Raw genomic sequence first — 24505 nt, 5'->3', positions numbered from 1 at the left:
ACTTAATCGTTGAACGTAAACTCTCGGTTCCTTTAAAAACTCCATTAAACTCTCCGGAAAATCCTACCAGGAAGAGTTTATTTCAATTTATCAAGCACTACGGTGCTATCATATAAATTCATCGCATGTATTTCTATATCATTTTACAAAGCTATTTCCAAAACCAGTTCATTTCAACTATTCCTGTTTACTTTTAAAAATATTTGTAGTATAGGCTCTATTTCCTTTGCTTTTTCAATAAGCGAGTAAAATGAAAACTTGACGTTTTGACGTAGAGATGTTAGATTGTAAATTCGAGTTTTATGATTTTTATTGTAGGTGTACACAACATTAAGCAGGAAAGGATGTGAGTTGCTGATCGAATTTTAATCTAAAAAATTTCTCCTGAATTAACATATCTTCCATTCAGAAAAAAAAGTGATTAAATTGTTTTAGAATGGATAACTCAGCCATACAAACATTGGAAGCAGCCGCTCAAATACTAATGGTAAGAAAAATAAAAGCGATATTATGTATCAGGCATGTAATATGAAATTAAATTTATCAAATCATTTAAACTGAAGGATATGTGTGTTATCTGTTTTATTTACATATTCTTTTATTTAACATCAATCATTATCAATGGTAAAAATAAATTACAATAGACATGTACACTTGACATATCCTTAAATTCTGATAATTAAATAATTTTGCTAACTATAATTAAAATTACTATGTAACTTTTAATAGTCAAATAAATTTAACACAGAAAAATCTTAAAAAAATTAAAATACACAACAAAGACTTGATTACCTATAAAATTATGTATTTCAAAAAAGACCATGTATAATTTTGTTGTTTTCTTTTGTTTTTAATATTGTCAGACAAAGAAAATTTTTATATTAAGGAATATACTTGAACATATTTTTTCCTTTCACGTTTAGTAGAATTTACTTGTAACTAAAATAATAAAGAAACTGTTTTAACAACAAGTTTTCTTCATATTTTTGTTTTTTTTTATGAAATGTGCGAGAATTTGTGTAAGTTAATTCTTCAGTCTGTGAACATCCCCATTTTAATCTGTTTTTTAAGGCACCACCAAATTTGGTAACATCAGAGCAAAGGCAGCAAGCACAAAATGTTTTCCTGGAGTTTCGCAGCACAAAGAACCCTTATCAACTGTGTAGAGAAATATTAGAAAAATCTACAACAGATATAGTGCTATTTGAGGCTGCAGGCTTATTAAAAGCTGCTTTAATTAGAGAATGGAGCTTACTTTCTGAAAATGATATTTCATCATTAAGAGAGTATTTATTCAATTATTTATTGACTAGAGATACTCCACCATTTCTGAGAGAGAAACTATTGCAGGTAAGTAATATTCATAAAAAGGTTGTAATAGGTAGTGCAAACATGTCTATAAAGCTTCTTGATTATACTTAAAAACAAATTAAAAATCAAATGTTAAATTTTAGACAATTGCAATTATCATAAAGAGAGGCAGCATTGATGATGGTGGAAGAGAAAGAAAAGCTTTACTAAGTGAGTTAGAGAAAATAATTCTTGGTTCACCAATAAACCAACAAAAATTAGCCTGCTCATTGATATTGGCTATAATGCAAGAATATGCTATAACAGTCAAATCAACTGATGTTGGTTTGATTTGGGAGATACACTTCCGATTGAAGAAATCTTTTGAAGCTGTGGATTTGAAAAGAATATTTAGATTTACAGTTGGAGTTTTAGAACAAATAATACGATCAGGACATTGTCTTGAGGGGGAACAAATGAATTTGACAAAGCAACTTTTGACTATTGTTGAAACTGTGCTCTGTTGGAGTCATGTATCCCCACTGCTGTCGAAACGTTTGATAGGAGCTTTTGAAGCTATATATGAAAGCGACACTGCACCAGCATTAAGGCTGAACTTAAATTGGAAAGATACAATTATGCAACCAGAATTATTAGCATTGTTATTTGAAATCCATATGTATGTAAGAACTAATCCAGAATTAGCTAGTCCTTCTCTAACTTGCTTGGTACAACTGGCAAGTTTGAGTGGAGTTGTAGTTTCAGCAAATCATATGAAACAGCAGTATTTAGAAAATTATGTGGCTAGTTTCTTGAATATGATGACTTATATACAGCCAATGGACAGAGAAATGCTTGGTTTGTCAGAAATATACAGAAGGCTTGTTCAGTTTTTCACTCCTGTAATGATAGCTGGTCTGCCACCGGCATTTCTGATCAATTTGAAGAATTTAACTTGTCACTGTATCAGAGGATCTGTTTTAGAAGAAATGGTTAGTATTATTTAAATAGAAAATTTGAAATTATGAGGCATGTAAGTTAATGATATTTTTGTTTATATGGGTTTTCAACAATATAATAATAACATTTCAACTGAGTTCACAATGTAGCATACTAACTGAAATATAAACTTATATTGGATACTGGATCCAAAAAGAGGAGTCAAAAAGCTATTTTTCAATTCAGAACAAAATACATAATATGATATCAGTAACAACAATAAAGTGAAACAGTTAAGAGCAAACATTTGTTTCATTTTATTTGTTAGGTAATTGTGTATAACCATGGAAAATTTATTTCTACAACATATATTTTGACAGTTTTCTTAAAAACATGTTAAATATGTACATTGTAACATTTCCTTTTTTTGGACAAATATTTTTTTTTGCATTCTAATTAGTCCAAAAACCCATAAAGTTGTTTTGATTTAAGGAAAATAGTGATTCAGTATGGCGGGAAGCATTGAGCAAATTCCTCCACACATGGAGTTCGATTGTAAACGATATGGATGGATTACCAATTGAAAATTTATCAGGGCCATGTATAGAGATCTTCAATACTTATCTACAGTGCAGATTAGCACCTCCAGATGGAACTAGGTTTGTTTTTATATTTTTGTAGAAAAGCCGACGATCTCATATCATGCTGGCTGCAGCAGGTGCATTTCTTGATTAATATTTGCCAACCATTCAAGCTATAATACCACTTGACCAACTTGATTGCAGCATAGCATGCATAAAAATATTATTGCCTGACTTACTCACGCACTCACTCACCTCACTTCTAATTTATAATGAAAATCATTTCGTTACTATATATTCTATGACTGTAATGAAGTCAGAGTTGCATGCTAACAATAATAATTCATAGAAAGTGTCTGAGCTGTGCCTCTGGTATTGATAATTCTATAAGGAGAATGTGACACCTTATCATCAGATGGAGTACTCATCTGCCTTCGAAACCATAAAAAATAATCCACAAAAACCATATTTAGATATTTTTCATTGCTAAGAAAATTAACAAATATAAACTGTTGAGTGAAAATGCAACTCAACCATACTGCCTTTTATATCAAGGTATGCGGGTTGATGAAGAAGCAGAGGAGGCCATGATAATGAGTGGTAGCAAATTATGATATCTGTCCTAATAAAAATAAAGAAGCAAATGATTCTGTGGAAAAGAGGAAAACCTAAAAAATGCTTAATCTAGATAAACATGCTGAGTTATTAATAACAATATCGATAGCATGTTTCTCTAATAATAAGATAAATTGTAGTGTTGTAAGTGTAAAGTGTTGTATGATTTACTTATGACGTGATATACTTACGTTTAAAGTCAATCTGGAAAATAAATTTAAAACTAAGTAATAAACCTTGCTCTACTTTTTTCAGGGGCACAGAAAATGTAGATGAAGATATCAAACATGAGCTAGAAGAAGACGAACGTAAACTGCATAGCAATAACTTGCTCACCATAGGAGCATTAGCTAGGAAGGCACCAGCACATTGTTGTCATGTCTTATTTTCATTACTACAGGATAGAAGTAAAAAGTAAGCTTTAATTCCACTATCACTTGAGACTATATTTTTTTAGTCAGTAGTATTAGCGCTACATAATCTATATATCTTATATCTATATATATAAAAATGAAACTCGAGAACGTCTGGACCGATTTGGCTAATTTTGGTCTTGAATTATTTGTGAAAGTCTAGTGAAGGTTTAAAAGGTAGATAAACAATATGAAAATGCTTGGAATTAAATAAAAAGATTCCTTTTGTTTGTTTTAAGTTTATTTTATATAAAACTTTGGGTCTTTTATTTATCGATTGAGGCACTACGAAGTCGGCCGGACCAGCTAGTACTGAATAAAACACATTATTGACGAAATAATTTCATCATTCATTTAAAATTCTGAAATTAAGATCTTAAATTTTTATGTGACTATAAATAATCATTATGATGTTTTCTTGAAGACTGGAAAGTCATCTTCAACTAATGCATATGGGAAAGTTGCCTGTTAGCGGCGGTGAGCAACTAGTCAACCTGTTTGAAGACTTACATTGGATTTTAATGATTACAGGTAACTGAATGGGTAACACATAACTACTCAAATTCGGCTAGATATCTGGATACTCCTTGCTTGAATAATAAAAAAATATAATATAAGTTTATTAATGTTAGATATCAAACATTTAAAAATCTTTATTCAGGTCATTTTCTAGCAATAGACTGTACGGAGGGTGAGACGATAATGATTCCGTCAGAGATCATACGTTACAGCATCTCAGAGCATGCTGACTTAGACGCATCTTTGCGATATCTAGTAGGAGTCAGTACTGATACAGATAATGTTGATCCTATTCTCAAGTAAGTAAAATTGTATTAAATTATTTTAATATTCACTAGAGCAAATGGACAGATCAAATTTAGATACCAGTCGTTACGAGTCGCAGATATGTATTTTACAGAACTCTACGTTTAAGGCTTAAACTTCGTAGGTAAATTCTTATTTTAGACCAATAAATATTTTACTTTAATTAAACATTACTCATTTAATTACCTACTACCTAATTTTGGAATATAAAAGAGTTATATTACATAGTATTGTAATACGATCAGGTGGGCCATATGCTTATCTGCTTATATAGAAAATAAAATAAAATAAAATTTAAATGACTTCTTAACTTATTCACGTTTTGTACATATTTGTAATAATTGCACTAATGATATTTGTGCTTGCTTAAAACTGTAAAGATACTGAAATTATAAGTATAATTCCTTCAGTACCTTGAGAAGTGCACTAAAGATACTTATTAACCAACTTAAAAAAAGGAGAAGGTTCTGAATTCCACTTTTTATGTGTGTTACTTCAAAACTTTTTAATAGGTTTATTTCATACTTGGTACACCTCGTGTGGATCCATATTAATTATATCATGATCTGACTAAATACTTTTGATTTATCATTAATATTTCACGTTTAATTGACTTCAACTACGTTGATAAATTTTAACTTTATTTTGTTATTGTCAGTTTTCTTTTTTGTTAACACTTCGTATTATTTATATTTTTGCAAACCCTATTTCATGGATTCTGGATGGGAAGCGAAGTATGATAAAAATATGCAATTGTTGTTAAAACAGAACCATGTTAAAGATGCATTTTTTTATGTTGAGGTACTGGTTTACTGGGGGTAGGACCTCTTATGAGTCCGCACGGATAGGTTCCACCGCTCCACGTATTTCTGCTGTGAAGCAGTAATGCGTTTCGGTTTGAAGGTTGGGGTTGAGGTAGCCGTTGTAACTATGTATACTGAGAATTAAAAACTTATATCTCAAAATGGGTGGCGCATTTACGTTGTAGATGTCTATGGGCTCCAGTAACCACTTAACACCACCTGGGCTGTGAGCTCGTCCACCCATTTAAGGAATAAAAAAAAATGTATTTTTTAGATTACTTGGTGAAATTCTTCGTATAAGTTCATGGGAATGTGCGGCGTTGGAAGCTGGCCTTGGGACTGTGTTCAGTCCTGAACTATCGGCCACTTTATCGTGGCTTCTAAAGATTTGGACGAACTCTTATTTGATGCCGCAATCCGTTTTCTACAATGAGGTAAGCTAAGCAGCAACTTATGCTCTATATTATTAATTTTAAAATTGATTGCAATTAAGCAATTTTAGATTAGATTCGAATCAGTAGAATTCTAATAGAATGTTTACAAAATAATAATAAAATAGTAATAATTTTTGCAAATAGTATAAGGGATTGGATAGGACTATACTAAATAATAAGGTACGGAATATAGTATTTCCTCTGTCAAAGAAACTTAAAATCTGCTTCAAGAAAAGAAGAAGCAATTGCGGTAGCAGAGACAATGCTTGTACAACAATTATTTTCGATAAATTTATTTGCCTTATTATTTAAAAAAAAAATATATATATATGTATATGATTTAGTGCATAAGTTTAAATCGTTTATCCAGTAATAGAAAAATTTTGAAAACAAATTTCGCAGTTCTCTGACTGTAATGAATTTAATATTGTGTAGATGTCTCCGATATTGGAATCAGCGTTTGGACGTGGCTCCCGTGGATCATCCTGGGTGGTGTCCCGGCTGGCGGCCCGAGCTGGTACCTGCCTCAGGTACCTGTCCGCTCAGCCGACGGCCGCCTTCCACGCACTCAAACTGCTGACGACATTGGCCCACGCGCACCATAAGTGAGTATTTTCGACGTGACCACGAAAACTGTAAAGCAGACGGGATCATAAGGGACACAAGGATCCTAATATCGTGTAAAACCTTCGTAATACGACAACTTTGTACTTTTAACTATAGACAGAATCCTTCGGAGAGCTGCGAGGAGTTCTTGGCGCTGATCGCCTGGGAGGCGGCCGGAAGCAACTTGCCCGGTGAACTGAGGAAAGAATTGCACCGAGCATTCGCAATCGCCGCCACTTACGCTCAGGGTGAGTTACTTTCGAAAAGGCCATACAAATATTTGTATACACTAGTGGTCCCCCGGCAGTTGAGATTCGACTATAATTAATTGAAATTATAAGTTTCTACGCTATTATGATTCTATGGTCAAAGGCATATTCAATTCAATAAAGACAAACAATATTTAATCTATTTTTTATGGGATTTTATGACCTGGTAACTGAGACCTTTAAGTCATGTCTTATTTTAATTTATATTCATATTTTTATGAAAAATGATATTATGGAGTGAAATGAAATGAAGATGAATATTTAATCTATTTTTAATTTGACCACAGACTATAGGCAATAAGAAAAAATTGACAATAAACAAATAGTATGCAATGCATGTGTGTGTCAAATACATGGTAGTGTGTGTAATGTTTATTTATTTATTGATTTAATAAATTTTTTATGCGTAATTAAAAAAATATTAACATTCTGCACTTCTTCTCTATATAAACTACTAGCTGTGCCCATCCGCTTCGCTGGGCATTTAAAATTAACATTATTGTTTCTCACCTCCACAAAGATTCTCATGATTAACGCCGCCGCAACTGCTGTAGGGAGCTCAATACTCATATAAATATTAGCCTATCCATTAAGTGCATGTATTTTCTACATGGATACCAAGTTTCTAATCAATCGGATGCATAGTTCAGTAGTTATAACGGAACATCCGTAAAACCACTGTAGATTTATATATTAGTATAGAAGAAAAGGTGCAAGTAATAAAAGTTTGTTGGACGTTTCCTCAAAATTAACAACCCGTATCATATCCCCTTCATCCATTCTTGTCTTCACTTGTTTTAAATATTTTAGAATGTAACATGTGATGATGATCCTCTTACCGTGCCGTTCACGTTGCAACAGTTGCGTAAAGATTTGCATGAAAAAGAAGCTCATCGTCGTTGTCAAACTAAAATCTGCTATGTACACTTTTTGAGATTTTTACTTTTTGACCTTTTCGTATAGTTCACAGCCCTATCTACCTTAAAAAAAAAACTGTTTGTGTCTATAGCTTTAATATTTATCTGTATCTTTCATTATTATTGATTTCTCCACTATTTAATGAATGTTATTATACATAATATACACCTTCCGCTTCAATCATTCTATCTATTAAAAAAAACCGCATCTACATATACATAGGGATATAGGGACAGAGAAAGCGACTTTGTTTTATACTATGTAGTGATGATAAGCGTGGGAAATTTCATATTCCTTTGTCCGCCTAATTTTCGTACAAAGGAGTACAAAGTTTTTGCATCACGTTCTTTATTCGTCTAGGAAATGTGAGGACCCGCCTGCTGGACAGCACTGAGGCGCTCCAGAAGAAGTTAATCAACATACTGAACATGGAATCCGACACGGAACCCGTGCGGAGCATGCTCGCCGATACCCTGGACTGCTTCATCGGGGTCACCGAAGGTGTTCTCGAGGTATTGAAGCTTCGCGTTTTTTTTATTGCTCAGATTGGTGGACGAGCTCACAGCCCACCTGGTGTTAAGTGGTTACTGGAGCCCATAGAGATCTACAACGTAACTGCGCCACCCACCTTGAGATATAATTCTAAGGTCTCAAGTGTAGTTACAACGGCTGCCTCACCCTTTAAACCGAAATGCATTACTACTTCACATAAAGTCGTTTTACGGACATCCCTATTGGTTTTTCCTTGTGGGTCTTTGGGGGACATCGATGCGGACAGAGCGACAGAAAAAGCTCCAGAAAAAGTCAGTCCCTCAGTCGATATAGACAAGTGCTTAATTGTGTTTACCTGAATTGCTTATCTCTAAGTTCATTGTTGATTGTTCAAATTCTATTGCTTGGTAGGCAGCGGTTTGGCTCTGCCCCTGGCATTGCTGAGGTCCACGAGCGACAGTAACCACTTACTATCGGGTAGGCTGTATGCTAGTCTGCCTACTCGGGCAATAAAAATAATAATTAAACTATACCTTAAACTGTGATAGTTTTAATTCGTTATAAGTTTAATTATTTCGTAGGTCGGAGCGATGGACGAACAGTTTGTGATGTTAATCGGCGCCTTAGACAAAGTACCGGGTATCTTGTACAGATATCACAACTACCCCGGCGTTGTGTTGCCAGCACTGAATTTGTTATCGAAAAGCGCCAAGAGAATGCTGCACTCGGTTCAACCTCAAAACGTTGATAAGTAAATATAACTTATTATAATATAATTATCTCAATAATAAAGATAAATAATATCTAAATATAAGACATGAAATTAACAAGTATACATATGCAGAGTTATATTGCGTTTTAAATCTTTTTAGGTTCTTAGAAGTATGCAATACTACATTTGAAGTTTATAAACAATGGAATTCTGGAAAGATCTCGAGTATACCACAAGACGCTGAGGATGAAGTGTATGAGGTATGTGTATTCAGTATTTATTAGGGAATTACATATATACAAATCGGACTAAAGTAGAAAAGTGGATGGTGATATTCATGTTGTAGTATCAAATCCTACTGTCATGTTTCAATATGATGCCCATAGGCTCTGAAAATCGCTAATTTAATGTAGACGGCGAGTTCTTGTACCGACTTAGAAATAATCATTATTGTGAGTCCGCGCGGATGGGTGCCACCGTCCTGCCTATTTCTGCCGTGAGCAGTAATAATGCGTTTCGGTTTGAAGGGCGGGGCAGCCGTTGTAACTATACTTGAGACCTTAGAACTGATATCTCATGGTGGCTGCCCAATTACGTTGTAGATGTCTATGGGCTCCAGTAACCATTTAACACCAGGCTGGCTGTTAGGTCGTCTTCCGCCAATATAAGCAATAAAAAAAAATCACTTAATAATTTTCAGGATATATGCGCAATAATGGAACTGATCTGTAGTATAGCGCGGTCAGGAGCCCACACTAACGTTAATGAGACCTGCGCCCGGGGACTGCGACTGTTGCTGCCCTTGATCACTCCTCCGCTGTTGGCACTGCCGTCACTGGCCCAGCACGCATATCGAATGATTAGGGATTTGGATAATTGTGATCAGGTAAGGAATCCTTCACTAGTATTTTGTTTCATTCGCGCTCGAGAGTAAATCAGACATGTATCTATCTCTTTTTAGTGTCGTTTTCTCGTTACACCCAGTTTCAACTTGTAATGGTGATAAATAAGTTTTTTAAATTAAAATTCACCAAATTTTCCTATACAGTAGATTGGGGGAATAGAGGGCTAGAGTTAGAATAGGGACAAATCTGGGATGTCACAATACTTTTGTTGAGTTTTAAGATTTAACTTTATTGAACTGAAAATTACTTTTATGTAGTGTTTAAGAATATTAAATAGTTTAATTTAGTCGTCAACGTTTTGTTCAGCTCATTAAAGCTATTAAAAAGTTCATTACCTAAAGTTAGGTACCTACTTAACAACTAAATAGTGCCAGCCCTATCGAAAAACTCTATAGTCCCCATAAGCGAACCCATTCACCCTATGCCTGGGTGAATAGGGACAAGTGAGTATTTGTAACTTTTTATGATTATTCTTTAATAGACTATATCATTATGCATTGTAAATGAAAATTTAAACTACCGGAACCATTACGATCTCCGTTTATTACTATAACTACAAAAAAAAAAACGATAAAAATCAATGTCGAACATAATAAGTGTCCGTATACTCTGGTATATTTCCTATTTATTTAAATATGGAGGATAACCGCTTCGCCGATATTATTAAAATTTCGACTTTATGTCCCAAGGTGGGTAGCGGTGATTTACAACAATCAGTGTGTATCAGGTGATCTTGAGAGTTTCTGTACATCATTTGTTTGTGTTTCAGCTCACAAATCTACCGATAGAGGACTTCAACATGGTGATATCGGCGTTACGCGTCGGGCTGACGGCGGTCTCGTGCGACGTCTCGACGCTGTGCTGCGATACCATCGTGGGCCTGGCGAACAGAGCGCGGACGCTGGGCGACAACAATCCTTACGCCATGTCCTTACTGACGCTGGCCGAACTCTTACTAATGTTGATAATTAAAATGGAAATACCCCCGGACTCGATACCGGCTGCCGGCTCGGCGATATACGCCTTGACGTGCGTGAAGCCGGCTCTCTTAGAGGGCTTAGCCAGACAGCTGATCGAAGCGTACGCGGTCAACGACCCCGCGAACGTGCCCAGATTAGAGGAGGCCTTCAGTCTCCTAACCAACGGTGTACTGTTCGACGGCCTGAGACCTCACAAGATACGCTTCCAAGATAACTTCGATAAGTTCCTAGCCAGCGTTCACGGATTTCTGATTGTCAAATAAACGACTCCGACATAGTCTTTGTTCGGGTTGCATTTTTAATGACGTCAGCGGGGTTACGTACGCGAACGCGTGTGTGGCGTGCGGGAGTATATCGTCTCGGTATCGTTTTCTTAGCATCCGCGATGGTAGCGCCTCCCAAAATTATTACTCGGATGGAACTTGAAAAAAGGATATACGTGTGTGCTATGTTTGAAAAGTTTTCCGTTGAAACAATGATGTACCGAAGAAGGCATCGAAGATGGTGGTGAGATTAGTTTTCTTATTGAATTAAAATGAATTTAATTTTTATGTTTAAAGTACAGTGTTAGTTATAAAGAGGTATGTCCGAATAATTATTGTTTTATGAAAAACTATTATATAATAGAAATATTGTAATTATGTACTTTCTTGTCGACACGGTGTCATTACGGTGTATTACACTTCCCTTTAATATTTCTTAGAAGAAATGAAATGAATGTGAATTCAGAGGTTTGCTTATTATTCAATATGTAAACCGATCCGGTTTATCTTTAAAATTGGCTTGGGCAGGATATCAAATGCATCTTACAATAAATACTTCGAAGGAATAATGTAATTTTTTTATAATTTTTTGGTACTTCATTTGAAAAATATTTTAGTTATGAAATTACGTGAGACTTTTTAACTAAATGTGGCCTAAATTATATGTAATTTATAGTGCCCTGGGACATATCTGTTACAAACTTTATATGAATACAACCGTAGGGTAGAATCTCACTGTATTAGTAGCTTGCAAACGAATATGTTGCCCGCCACTCGCAATTCCAACAGAGAATTTTTAACGTGACTTTATAAAAGTTATACAATTTAATTATTATATTTGTGCAGTTCGTACTTTAATCCCGAGAGAATAACTTCTCGAAATCGTTTAAAACAAAGTTGCTGTGTACTTGACTATTTCTCCGCTTATTCGTCCTAAGGTTTTTACTAATAGAAAGAGCGGTGAACAAAGAAGGCTAGAATATGATAATTTGTAAATAATTTGGACAAAATTGATGAAGAGAGTGTTATATCATAATAATTAAGCAAGTTTTTGTATGCTTAGATGATGGTATGCAGATGAACTTCACACGAGCTGACAAAATTGACGATTAAACTTCTAGAAATTATCTAATTTGTAAACCGTACCATTGTGGATTCCCATTCGAATATCAGTCTTATGTTGACAACGATAAAGCAGAGAATACGTTTTACTACTATTGTGGTTGTGAATAAAAAATGATGACGTATGCGCTTTATTATAAATTTAAGTAAAACGAAGAAGCACATTTTAATATTTGAATCTAGGTAATAATGGTATTTTATCAATTGAATTGTAATCTAAAAAAAAAGATTTATTCAATTTAGAGCCTATTTTTTATGAAATTCTAAACTATGTATATTAAGGAATTAAATTTACTTTAGATAGGGCTCCGTTCGAAATCCGTCGGAAACATCGCGTAATCACAAATGTTCCTTATTATACTGCAATTGATTTGACATTTTTAAATTATTATCGCCTGATTATTTTTATTAGACTTCACATTTGCCAGAATTACCTTTATACCTATACAGATGATGGCACATAAATTTAAATGCTATGGCGCTTGTAAATAAGAGTATTTTTCAAATCGTTTCCTGTGGTCTTCGATCAACACTATTGTTGATCGAAGCCTGTAGTATATAATATCAATATTCACTAATACGACACTCGAACTGGTATTCCTATTCGCATGAGCGATAAACATATTATGTTTGTTTCTTTCTATTTCGTCGTACTCTTCTTCGTTCCTCTTTCATGTAGCGATTTGATTATTTTAGAATTCGAATTTTAATAATAAACCTATAGCCATTTGAAATACCGTGATATTATAGGTGATCACTTTTAAACTAAAATATAACAATCAAAATTAACAACGGAAATTCTGAAACAAACTTTTTTTTGCATCTCACTCGAACTCCGAAAAGTATTTCGTCTTAAATTAGTTTATAAGTAATCATCTATCATAATATTAAAATTTAAAAAACCTACGAAAACCAATACAGAATGTACGAGAACTGTTAACGAAGGCGAAACGGCAACAAAAAGTGCATGACGTGTTTAAAATAAATCTTAATTTGGAAAGTTAAAGAAAGAAAAAATACTATTCCATTTTTTTTAAAAGAACTACAGATTTTAATAAAGCATAAATATAATAAATACATTGTCCTATTGTTATACAACAAAATGAGTTGAATTTAATAATACTTTTGATTTTATTTATTGCCATGAGATTTTATAAGATTTTACTAAGTCTTTCCCCCCGTTATGAGCTCACGTAATGAATGGACTCTGCTTTGGACCTATTACGTATGTCCGTTGCCCTGAAAATTAAACGCGATTTAGAAAACAGCACTAAGATCTGTCCAATATTTCGTATTAGGGATTTTTTCAAAAATTTAATTTTAATAAGGATTGACTTTTATATTTTATAGCATTAAGTGAAATGTTAGTTAATTTTGAATCAATCTCAATGGTACATAATATATTTAACTACGATAAAAAGATATTTGCCGTCTTATTGATATCTAAAAGTATGAAGTTGTTGTTAATGTTAATCCGGCCTAACTTTTATTTTTTATTTTTCGTACTATATTGTTTTCAATTTTGTTTCATTCGAAGAATTAGTAATATAATTTTGTAAACTAAATATGAATATAAATAAGACTGTGTTAACGTTTCCCATCACAACTGAAGTTTTTAGTCGGTAATTCGGATAATTAATATTTTGATACGGACAGCTTCACAAAACTCGTCAATTGAATAATGCTTTTTCTCGTTTGAAAATTATTTGAGTTTTTTCCGGAGAAATTCCCAATGTGGGACATCACCTAAACATGATGGATCTTTCATTTGATTTTATAATTATTGGAGGCCTACTTTATTAAGGTCAAGAAGCACATTTAACAAGATCAAGGGTCTATTGTAATAGTGGTTCAGAAAGTGCTGTAAAACTTTAAAAACTGTATTACTAGTTCTTATGTTTTTTAAGTTTAGAGTAGAGTTTTATTTTTAAAGTGGTTTTCGACTAAAACGGAGTTGATAACTTCTAAATATTAGGACTCGAAGTCTTTTTAATTCTAACGAATTCATTACGTTCTGTAAGTAAATGATAATTTCAGATTTTTATCATCGCACCTTCCTTTCTTCTAAAATAGAGGCTTTTTATTGTTGACTACCGTGATTCTATTCATAGTATATAGATTTTGTAAATACTCAAATGTTTCAATACCGAAACGATTATTCTTTTAAAATATTGATTTCACTTTCAATTCAATAAATGATTTAAATTTTCTAAAACTGAATGTTGTTTCTTTTATGAATGTCACGAGTAATTATTGCATCCGGCGTTATATTGGAGCCTCATTTCAGTTAGCTAACTAAAGTTGATACTTGTAAAATTTGAACGTAATGTTATTATTTGAACATTCGCATTCGTTAGGACAGCGAGCCGAACCTTAATTTTGCCGTGTGGTGACAATGAATAACGATTGCAATTAATAAATTTTATTTTGTTAATTGTTACCATCGTTGAAGCATTGAAGCCAGTAGTGGCTGGAAAGAAATGGATGAAAAGAGCCGCAGACTGAGCTCACTGACGTACATTAGGAGAATCCAATCCAGCAGTGGACAACGGGATTGCTTAATATCTTTAAAGATGCAAAATCGTGGAAAAAAAATAGGTCACAAAACAATTATTATACATAGATTCTCGATTTCTTCCAAAAAGAAGTTCATAAAATATCCACAAATTCCCATTATTTTACTCGAAAGATTCTTTCATCTTCATTTTATTAGACTTCTATATATTGTTTTTATCTTACCTCTTATTTTTTACTTTTTGTTTTTTGCCATAATGGCTACGTACCCTTTGCCGGTCCAGTGGAAAAATTATGAAATAACTCTTTGACATAATTTATTTGTCATAATTGTGTTGTTAGCTTATTTATTTACGTGCTTACGGTTTAAAATCATTACATAGTAATAATATTTCAGTAATCACAGTGTTATTGAACACTCGACAAATTAATATAATTTTAAACACACGAAAAAGTACCTAATAAAAAAATTGAGTATTCTTTTAAGTCTTGCCAAGATGAGTAGTGCCTTAGAATCGAACCAAACTATTAATTCTTCAATGGATATATCACAATGCGATAGTAATGAAAGTATGGAAACAATCAAAACAAAACAATACCTAAGAAATTTATTAAAGGCAAGAATATTTCTTGGACGATATCTGGAAAGAAGACTTATCGATGAACGCATAGGGTATCGCGATATTGTTCTTCTTAGTACTGCTGAAGTTGAATTGAAGAACGACTTAACAGAGGTCCTTCGCAAGCTCCGTACTTTGTGTCCTAAAATTCATTGGATCGGCATTACTGACTCACATGTTGTTGGATGTGGTTCATCAGGCATGTGTATTTGGACTGAGATAGATAATCAACCACTGGGTCCCTTTTGGTTTCAGATAAAGAGCTTAAAATTCAAAGAGCTTGAGATTATCATAACATTAAAGTGCTTGCGGCACATTTCCGATTCATTCTTAGAATTGGAGCCAATATTGATTGGTAAATCTAACAAAACAATAGAGAGTTTAGATAATAAAATAGAAAACAGTGTAGAAGTATTAAATGAAACATATACAGAAGTTGTTGGTACCCTGAAGAATGCATTGTCAATTCGAAATGCCAAAGAATTTTTTACATTTTTACTAGCATTTGTTATTGCAATAGTCACCGGCAGTGTTTCTTTTGTAAATTTTATAGGAAATTTCATTCTTGCTCTGATGAGGGAGTTATCCATGTTAATAAAAAACTCTACACCTATGTTTTTGGGGCTTTTAGATTTTTTTAGTAAAATAGTAGGTGGATTTTATATATTGCTTGCAATGTTATTTAAACAGAATGCTCCTGCACCTATGGACAAGAGAAGTTTAGCACATTATGATAACTATGCTCAAAATAAACATTACAATCGTCAATTTGATTAATTTTAATTCTTTGAAAAAGCAATTTAAAAGGTTTTCTAAATATATTGAGCGCAATTTATATTGTTAAATAAACCACAGATTGAATATAAAAGCATAGATCTCATTTTAGGAATCTTAAATTATATCAAAATTTAAGGGAAAAAAATCATTATATATGATTTAGCCACTAAACAATATTTTAATGCTATTGCTATTGTTTAAAGTGTATTTTAATATTAATTACAAAGTAATTTAAATAAAAGTGCATTTATGTAAATGTATTTAATATATTTTTATTGCATAAAGTTTATATACTCTTTAAGATATTTTATACAAAAATGTTACAATGTTGTAATAAAATCAATCGATTTTACTACACTTTTTGTTTAGCTTTATTTTTCTATTGGCACAATGATTACTGGTTTCCTCGACTCAGCTGGAAAATAAAGGTGTTTTTATTAATGTGTATTTTGTTTTAGCAAATTTTATATGATTAGCTTAACATGAGAAACAAAGTTAGACTTAAATTTTGTTAGACAAAAAATATTTTGTTTTCGACTTTCTCAAGGTAGGTTGTGACATTTATTCCCTAGATAATGGTTAGTAGCCAAAGGGCTATTCCAAATATGAACGGTTTGGTAAGTGAGCTCATGCTCTTAGTGCTCAACTTGGGAGGTTAGTTATTTTGGTCCCGAATGACGTCACACAATGTAATTAAATTCAGTAGGTGTTATGTAGTGCAGCTATTTTCAAATTTATTAAAGAGTTCCATTGTAATTGGCTTATGGTGCGGAAAATTTAAAAATAAATTGGATAATATAAGAAAAAAGGGGGGTTATACTGCCCTAACGCGAGATTAAAAGTCTGCCAAAAGTAAAGTAAGGCCAACCAGACGAGGTAAAAAATGTAAACAAAGTTTCAGGAGTAAAAAACATTTTTATTTAAATAAATTATTACAAAGTTCGAATTTTAATCGCTGTCATCTGTACTAGACAAAGATGATTCGTCGGAAGAGTCCGAGTCAGCTGTGTTTATGATAAAACTATCTACTGTATTATCAATCATGTTGTCAATATAGCTATAAAAATTGTCCTTAAAATTCGAACGCAATCCAAACAGGAATGAACTTGTTCACAAAATGGCGGACCAAATGTTGACAACTGCGGTACTGTGCTTTCCTGTACCATGAAACACACAACGACAGCTGTTGTCGACCAACTGACGCCATAACTGCGCGTACGAGTGATAAGGACAGAGATAATAATCCCTCGCTATCGCAATGTAACTCAGTAACGGTCCGCTTGTTTACGTTTATTATCTCGTCTGGTTGGCCTAAGTTTAGATTAGTTTTGTAAAGTATATAATGTGAAAATAGCGGCAATATACATATTACAATGCAATAACGGCCGTCTGGTGTAGTGGTAAGTGACATGGTCACTACATAAGGGGGTCGCGGGTTCAAATCCCGCCAAGGGAAGATATTTGTATGATAAATATAAATGTCTTTTCCAGGGTTATGGATGTATATTCAATATATGTATGTGTATAATAAAAATCTTACATTTATTTCCGTTATCTGGTACCTGTAACACAAGTACTTTACGAACTTATCACGGGACCAGTTAACGTGGCGTGATTGTTAGTAAATATTAATTAATTTATTAAAAAAAAAAAAAAAAAAAAAAAAAAAAAAAAAAAAAAAAAAAAAAAAAAAAAAAAAAAAAAAAAAAAAAAAAAAAAAAAAAAAAAAAAAAAAAAAAAAAAAAATTAAATCACTCAACCTTTAGTTTTGGATGGTTGCCGATATTTGTTTAATAATATTAATTTAGACTTGTTGATCTTCTTAAAATGCATTTTCTTCAAGGATATTTGGATTGATTCATTTACTAGATGCGTTGGCTGAGAAATACATTTAGAAGCACTCATTACCTAGTCTCATCAATAGGTAGTTAACTGGGAACAACTCAGGCATGGTCATTTGGCCCCAACGTAGGATTTTCTGTGTTATGGGTACCAGAAACCGATAAACACACTTATATATGAGTCGTCTATTATCAAAGGTGGCAATCTGTGCATTTGGACAAACAATTTTTATTGATATGTCAATACAGATTGATTTGAATATAATCGTCTCCTTCAAAGTATAAGGTTCAAAACCTGCATTAAATAAAGGTTAATAGTTAACCTGTTATTTATCTAAGATGTCGTTCCGAAGAGTTTTGTGACTGCCAATGGAATACAAAGTCAATAATTCGTTTTTCTGATTTACCAATCATTGTCCAAAAGTCAGATTGCCGGCTTTGATAATAGTCGACTCATATACGTTTAAAGAATCACACGAATGCCGATGCGGGAATCGAACCCACGACCCTCGGCGCAATAGTCAGGGCTGCTAACTACTGCATTACAGAGTCAGTCAATTATTTTACAGAAATAACAAAAGAACAAATAAGATAGGACAAAAAAAGATCAAGTAGACAAAATATCTTTAAATTCCAGGTCTGAAATGAATACTACGATATTTTTCAAAAAGTCCTCAGTGATAGGCAGTGCAGTTTGGATGTGCTTCGGACGTCTACAAGTAATCTTGACGATACACATTACGTTGACTATAAACTAGACGGCCTTCGCCGGACTAAAAAATACATTTGCTGCATAAAATTCATTACCTCTGTGCCGACACCAGCGGAAACTGTAGTTGTAAGGTAACGATCATCGTCATTTACCTTCGGTGATAAATTGCTCAGTATATTAGTAATGACAACATTCATTAGGCTATTATCGTGCTGAGTTAGTAATGATTTAATTAAATTAAGCATCTCCGGTAAAAGTTTGATGAGCTCTATTTGCCCATCTTCTTGTTTACTAAGATTTTGTAGTAAATCTAAATGAGTTAGAAGTACGTCCAGAGTCATGTAGTCTTTATAGTTTAACAGGATATTCAATATTTTCCTTCCGTATCCTTAAAAGAGCAATGATAGATAATGTAACCACGTCATCAACTACAAATTTTCATTGGGTCTAGTCTGTATAAACTGGAATAATTTTGGGTCTTTTCGATTGATAACTTTTATAAATATTCCAATATTGGATTGTATTCGAACTTTTATTAATATGGTTATAGAGATTGTAGAGCCCAATATATTCTTTACCTTCGCGAATAGCTTGACAGTTATATGCGAAATTTGAAGATTCGTTTAACGGAGGATGCAGTAAGTTTATTGTGCTGGTTAGAAGCTCGATAGTATTCGATTCTAGTTGGGACGATTTCTTTCGCAAAACTTTCTTTATTTCCGAAGTTATTTTAGAATTAAAGTTAAGATATCGTCGACCTTCTGTAAGCTGTGACAGTTTGAACAGTAAATACGCTGTTGAGTTCTGAAACAAAATTGGTTGCTATCCGATTAAGTATCTTATCATAAGTTAAGTAATCCTACTTTAAGTCTTTAAGTATGTTAAGTTAAATTATAATAAAAGCTAGAAGAATTTGGCTTTAATAACTTACTTGAACTACAACGTCTTTGAGATCCTCGTATCTAGATGGCCAATTAATAAACGTGAAGACTAATGAATGATTTTCAAAAATATTACACAGATCTGCATGTGAAACACCTTCCATTATTTCCGCTTTTTCAGCGAATGAAGATTCGGAAAGAGCCTGTTAAAATTGTATAAATCAGTACACACAATAGCAGGGATCCAAATTTAACGAGCCACGAAGAATGACCTTGGATCATATTCATGCCCCACTTATGAGCACCAAAATGGACCACCAATTGGAATAAGTCCGGTTATTTTCTCATTACAAACAAGTGGCCAATGCAAAAAAGGGGTTTGTACGAAACCAGTGTAGGTATGTGCGGCGGCGTAGAGGAACGGGTGGTTGTACACATAAATAATAAAATGGTGGCAGTCGACGTGAAGTAATGAGGCACAAGTTATTTTATTTATTTATAATTACATTACCTTTAGAGCATGAGGTAGAGCATCAGTATATCTTGAAAGCAAAAACGGTATAATCTATATGTGCCAATTTAAAAGAGAGGGGATTTTCAACTTAGTAGCATTAACATTACGGTCAGTTCATAGGTTGTGACTAACATAATTCTATTACCTTTAGTGATTATAGTTAGTTTTAACGATAGATTAAATGATATTTATATTTTATATGAACAAGTGTTACTAAGCACTCACTTCGTTTAAAAATACAAGCGCATTTTTTGTGTACGGTCCACCCATATACAGGAACTTCTTGACTATGCGAACATTTTTTATAATTTCTCCAAGTGTATTTGTAAAATGTTTCGTATCTTCATTAAAATGAATGATAAAATCATTGAATTCTTCTCTATTAAGACAGTGACATTTTCTTATCAATCTTTTATACGCAGAACAATCTTCATCTTCATTCGTCTATACATAGGTATTGTATGGGAAATGAAAGGAATTTTGTTTGTGGATAATTATTTGTCACCTAGCTGTAACTTATTAAATTTTGGTAGATCGAAGACAATATGAGTAGATATTATTCATTTTGGTCGAAATTAAAGTTGGGACTTATAGAAAGTATAGATGTTCGTTTAATCGCGTGTTGTGCTATGTAGGGATTAATTATAATCTTAAAATTTTAAACGATGTTATTTCTTTAAAATCTCACAATAATCTCGACAATGTAAAAATTAATTCTGGTATTAAAATATTACGATAGGCCTGTGATTGTAACCGGAAGTTGCACTTAACGCATTTTTATTAATTTAGTATTAGCTTGGTCTATCTATTGACGAAATTAAAAGTAATTTTTACCAACTTCAAGTCATCCGACGAACTTGAAAATTTCCACACGTATCAAGAAAATAAGATAAAAATATACTTTTTTAGGGCGACCTAAGCACAACCATCGGTAAAAAGTGATTAACTTTTCAGTTCGGCTTGCTATTTTAACTTAGCTGAGACTTATTAAACGTATTTAAGAAATAAATATTGTGAAATAGGTTTTTACGACAAGAATTCTGAGGAAAATGCCGCGTCCATGATAAATAAATGCAAGTACCGCCCCAATAACATTCCGATGGTCGATTTCTTTATTATAAAAAAACATAATAGCATACGTCGTCCAGTAATGGAATCGGCCTTTCATTATTGCGGTCCTCCACATATGAAGTGTTTCTGTGGATTCTCAATTGGATTTCTTCAACTAATAAAAGTAGTCTTTTTGTACTTTGTTTTAATTCGTTGACCGGATCCTGGGTATTAAAATTAAACAAACATTATTACGCCTTTATAAGAGCCAACTCTTTCAGTATTTCATAACTATATATAGGAATATTATAAGAACTTAATCGTGTTCACTACAAATTCTTTTATTATTCTACTTAACAATTCGATCTGATCAATGATCCCCCAGGATTGAGGATTGAAATAACGAAAAACGCAAAATCCATTGAGCGACTTGGGTCGCTAATTAATTGGATAATATTACAGGCGTAGATATTAATATACAGGTAAGGAAAGACAGGAAAGGTAGATGGCAAACGTCCCAGAGGACGCAGTCCCACGAGATGGTCGGACCAAATACGATCTTCTCTAAGCATCAACTTCCACAATGCCCTTCATGATGAAGCTAAGGATCGCAGCAGATGGAGGGAAATCGTACGGGAGAAACTGATGCAGCGGGGGAGTCGCGGCCCTCAATAATGAGGAAAATGACGCGAGGAGGAGGAGGTATTAATATACTACAGTTAAAAGCGATGGAACATTAATAGATCAGTAGAACAACAACAAGCGATCTTATTTTAATAGATACATTCTGGTCTGGCCGTATAGTCCTTAATAATGGTTGCGAAAAAAAATTGGTTTGGTCTGTGTCTGTTTTAATTACATATTGAGTAACAAGGAAATAAATAACCTTTGGTGTTTAATATAAAATTTAATTTAAAATGTAACGACAACTGTTACGTACTTGTTTTAAGTGATAGAAAGACTGTAAGGATTCTTTACATTCTGCGTATTGTCGCATCTGTTGCATATTAGACTGTTCATTCTTGGGTATTTTAATATTTTCTTGATTCACAAAAGGAGTCCATGACTTATCGTTGAACTCAAATAAGTTTTTGAAAGGATATTCTCTTGAAATAATACTTTCAGTCGGTTTTTGTGTGCTGTTTTGTGATAGAATGTTACTATTCGATGAATTTTCTGAATCGTATTTTTCTTCGAAGCTTATATTTTCCATGGTTTTAATTACTAATCAATGTTAATTTTTTCATTAGTTAGCTTCATTTAAAGTGTTCACATTTAAAGAGTGTTATGAAATTGAACTGCCGCAAATGGCAAAATAAAAATATCATTATGTATTCAGCACATTCAGATACACCAAATTATGAGAAATAGAGGCTATAATAAATTTTACACATTTCGAAATTTTACATTGTTAAATATTAAGATTTTTAGATTAATTTTTTCTATTCTCTTCTGTCGTGTCAGGCGTCGTTGTCATTTAAGTGACAAAGAGATTAGTATAGTTGTATACGATTCTGCTGAGTGTTGGTAAATTTCGAACATTTATGAATATGTACTATTTTTTTGTTGACCGAAGACGGCGTCACTTAGCAGGTTATCGAAAAAAGTCAGCTCGATTGATATTAGAATTGACGGTATGTTGTTCCAGATTCAGCGGCCCCTAGTAATAAAATTGTAGCCTGTTTACAGTACAGTTTTACAATCCATACAGCTCGGAAGCGAATGTACTTTCAAAGAGTAACGGCCGTATCTGGTGGGAAGGTAGGCCGATCGCGGCCCCCGATCGCATTTAGTTTGAGCACTCAAACGCTGTCTGCAGATACGACCGTTTATACACTGCAATTTTTTTTGCGGTAATCATTATTTAAATTCAATAAAATGATGGACACTGATACGAGTATAATTAAATAAATAAATAAAATATTTGAATATCGGTTGGACTGTTTCCGATGAAATTATCACTAATATTAATAGAGCACACAGTTAGTTACCTGTGGAGTTAGGTAGTGATCGGATTAAAGTCAAACCCGACCCAATAAATTTCAAATTTAATCACTATCCATGATGGTAAAAGTGGGTGATTTTATGTACACCATCTATTATACGAATTGTTTTATTTGTTAATTTCATATTGAGTTGTAATTACTGTGTGGTAACTGAATTTCTCATTTCTTTATTAGGACGTACTTATGAGGTCGAGCGTTATCGTGTAAGATCAAAGGAAAGGAGTGATTAACTAAGGCTGGCCGGGGATTGGCGAGCTTCTCCATCATTCCATCCAGTTCCTTACAGTACACATTCACAGTAATTTATTTTAATATACCTATAGGAATTGAAATACCCTTTCAGTGAAATGGTGATCTTAAATATTAAGTGTACTATGAATGAGGGGGATTTTGACAGATCAATGGACATATGTTAAGAACTAGGTCTATGTCTAGTCATATGATTAATGAGTCACCACTACGAGGCATTTTATATAAGGTGAAACATTATAACACCACTTGATTTCTCGTGTTCCCACCAAAAAATTAAACAAAATAATTTCATAACATTTAGAGATATGTGTGTTTGGATGTACCTATTAGGTACTTTTTTTTTCCTACCTAAGCTTGTAGCCTTGAGAGGCTATTTCAGCGGAACCTTAACTAGTAGATGAGCTCACGGGGCTCAAACCTGACGACGTTGCTAACACGAACCCTAGCAAGAGCCGTGCTTCGCAGAATCTACTACCGGATCGGAATCTCGACCCACTGAGAAGATCCGGCGAGAAACTTAGTGGGCTGTGTCTGAGGGTTAATTTACTCGTCGAGCCCTTCGTCGCAAGCGACGGGTTCGACGAGAACGGTGACCGGTGCTTGAGTTACCTAAAAGCACCGTTAGTGGATCGGGAGGATCCGAAATGACGTGTTTGGGGCAACGTCGACTGCTTTCCATTCTTTCCGCAGGATCGGGGAGGTAGTTACCGGCGGCCACGATGAGAGGGTTCTCGTGTCGTGCCGTTTTATCGAAGTGGCGCATCGACGCCGGCTGCAGATACTTACTGATGGACTCTAAATCCAGGTCGTCATGGAGGTCGACGTTCCTGACGAACCACGGGGCTCCGACGGCTATCCTGCAAAAACGGGATTGAATGACTTGGAATGATTATAAGTGAGTGCGGGCCGCGTGAGCGAACACTACACTTGCATAGGTCATGACGGGGCGTATGCAAGTTTTGTAGAGTGTCACCTTATTTCTAAGGGACATTTTACTTCGCCTGCATATCATCGGGTAGAGACGTCCTAGTATGAAGGCGGCACGGTCGCGTACCGTCTTTATATGGGGGCGGAATGTCAATCTTCTGTCGAGAGTGACACCTACGTATTTGACCTTCGGGGCCCATGGTATAGGTTGGTCGTACATCATGATTGGGCAAATGGTGGAGGC

The 24505-nt window shown here is 33.8% G+C and overlaps 4 protein-coding genes across 5 annotated transcripts in view; 2 read left to right on the top strand and 2 right to left on the bottom strand.

Annotated features, from left to right (window-relative positions):
* LOC134201162 (uncharacterized) overlaps positions 1 to 24505 on the bottom strand; it is a 145718-nt gene that overhangs the window by 106391 nt on the left and 14822 nt on the right. The gene's annotated exons all lie outside the window — the stretch shown is intronic.
* On the top strand, positions 258 to 17829 carry LOC101737801 (exportin-4). The gene is made up of 15 exons (XM_012688411.4): positions 258 to 487; positions 1072 to 1350; positions 1455 to 2282; positions 2722 to 2888; positions 3681 to 3839; positions 4263 to 4369; positions 4500 to 4656; positions 5741 to 5900; positions 6336 to 6505; positions 6624 to 6754; positions 8054 to 8205; positions 8767 to 8936; positions 9058 to 9157; positions 9598 to 9783; positions 10572 to 17829. Exons 1-15 carry the CDS (start codon positions 437 to 439, stop codon positions 11043 to 11045), a joined length of 3291 nt encoding a protein of 1096 aa, XP_012543865.1. The 5' UTR covers positions 258 to 436; the 3' UTR covers positions 11046 to 17829.
* Positions 14993 to 17829, top strand: LOC101737667 (uncharacterized). The gene has a single exon (XM_004921677.5). The coding sequence runs from the start codon at positions 15179 to 15181 to the stop codon at positions 16076 to 16078; it is 900 nt and encodes a 299-aa protein (XP_004921734.1). The 5' UTR covers positions 14993 to 15178; the 3' UTR covers positions 16079 to 17829.
* Positions 16325 to 22592, bottom strand: LOC101744055 (uncharacterized). Of its 2 annotated transcripts, XM_012697863.4 has the most exons (8): positions 22017 to 22590; positions 21166 to 21300; positions 20252 to 20470; positions 19563 to 19715; positions 19210 to 19435; positions 18727 to 19019; positions 17839 to 17956; positions 16325 to 16493 (listed from the first exon to the last, which is right to left on the bottom strand). In XM_012697863.4, exons 1-8 carry the CDS (start codon positions 22287 to 22289, stop codon positions 16450 to 16452), a joined length of 1461 nt encoding a protein of 486 aa, XP_012553317.2. In that variant the 5' UTR covers positions 22290 to 22590; the 3' UTR covers positions 16325 to 16449. The 2 variants fall into 2 exon arrangements, with proteins under 2 accessions (XP_012553317.2, XP_021202024.1); XM_021346349.3 differs by lacking the exon at positions 17839 to 17956 and having other exon boundaries at positions 22017 to 22592.

This window comes from Bombyx mori, chromosome 23, assembly GCF_030269925.1.
Source record: "Bombyx mori chromosome 23, ASM3026992v2".
Taxonomy (NCBI): Eukaryota; Metazoa; Arthropoda; class Insecta; order Lepidoptera; family Bombycidae; genus Bombyx; species Bombyx mori.
Note: the sequence above shows the minus strand (reverse complement) of the source record. Positions and strands in the feature narration are given on the sequence as shown.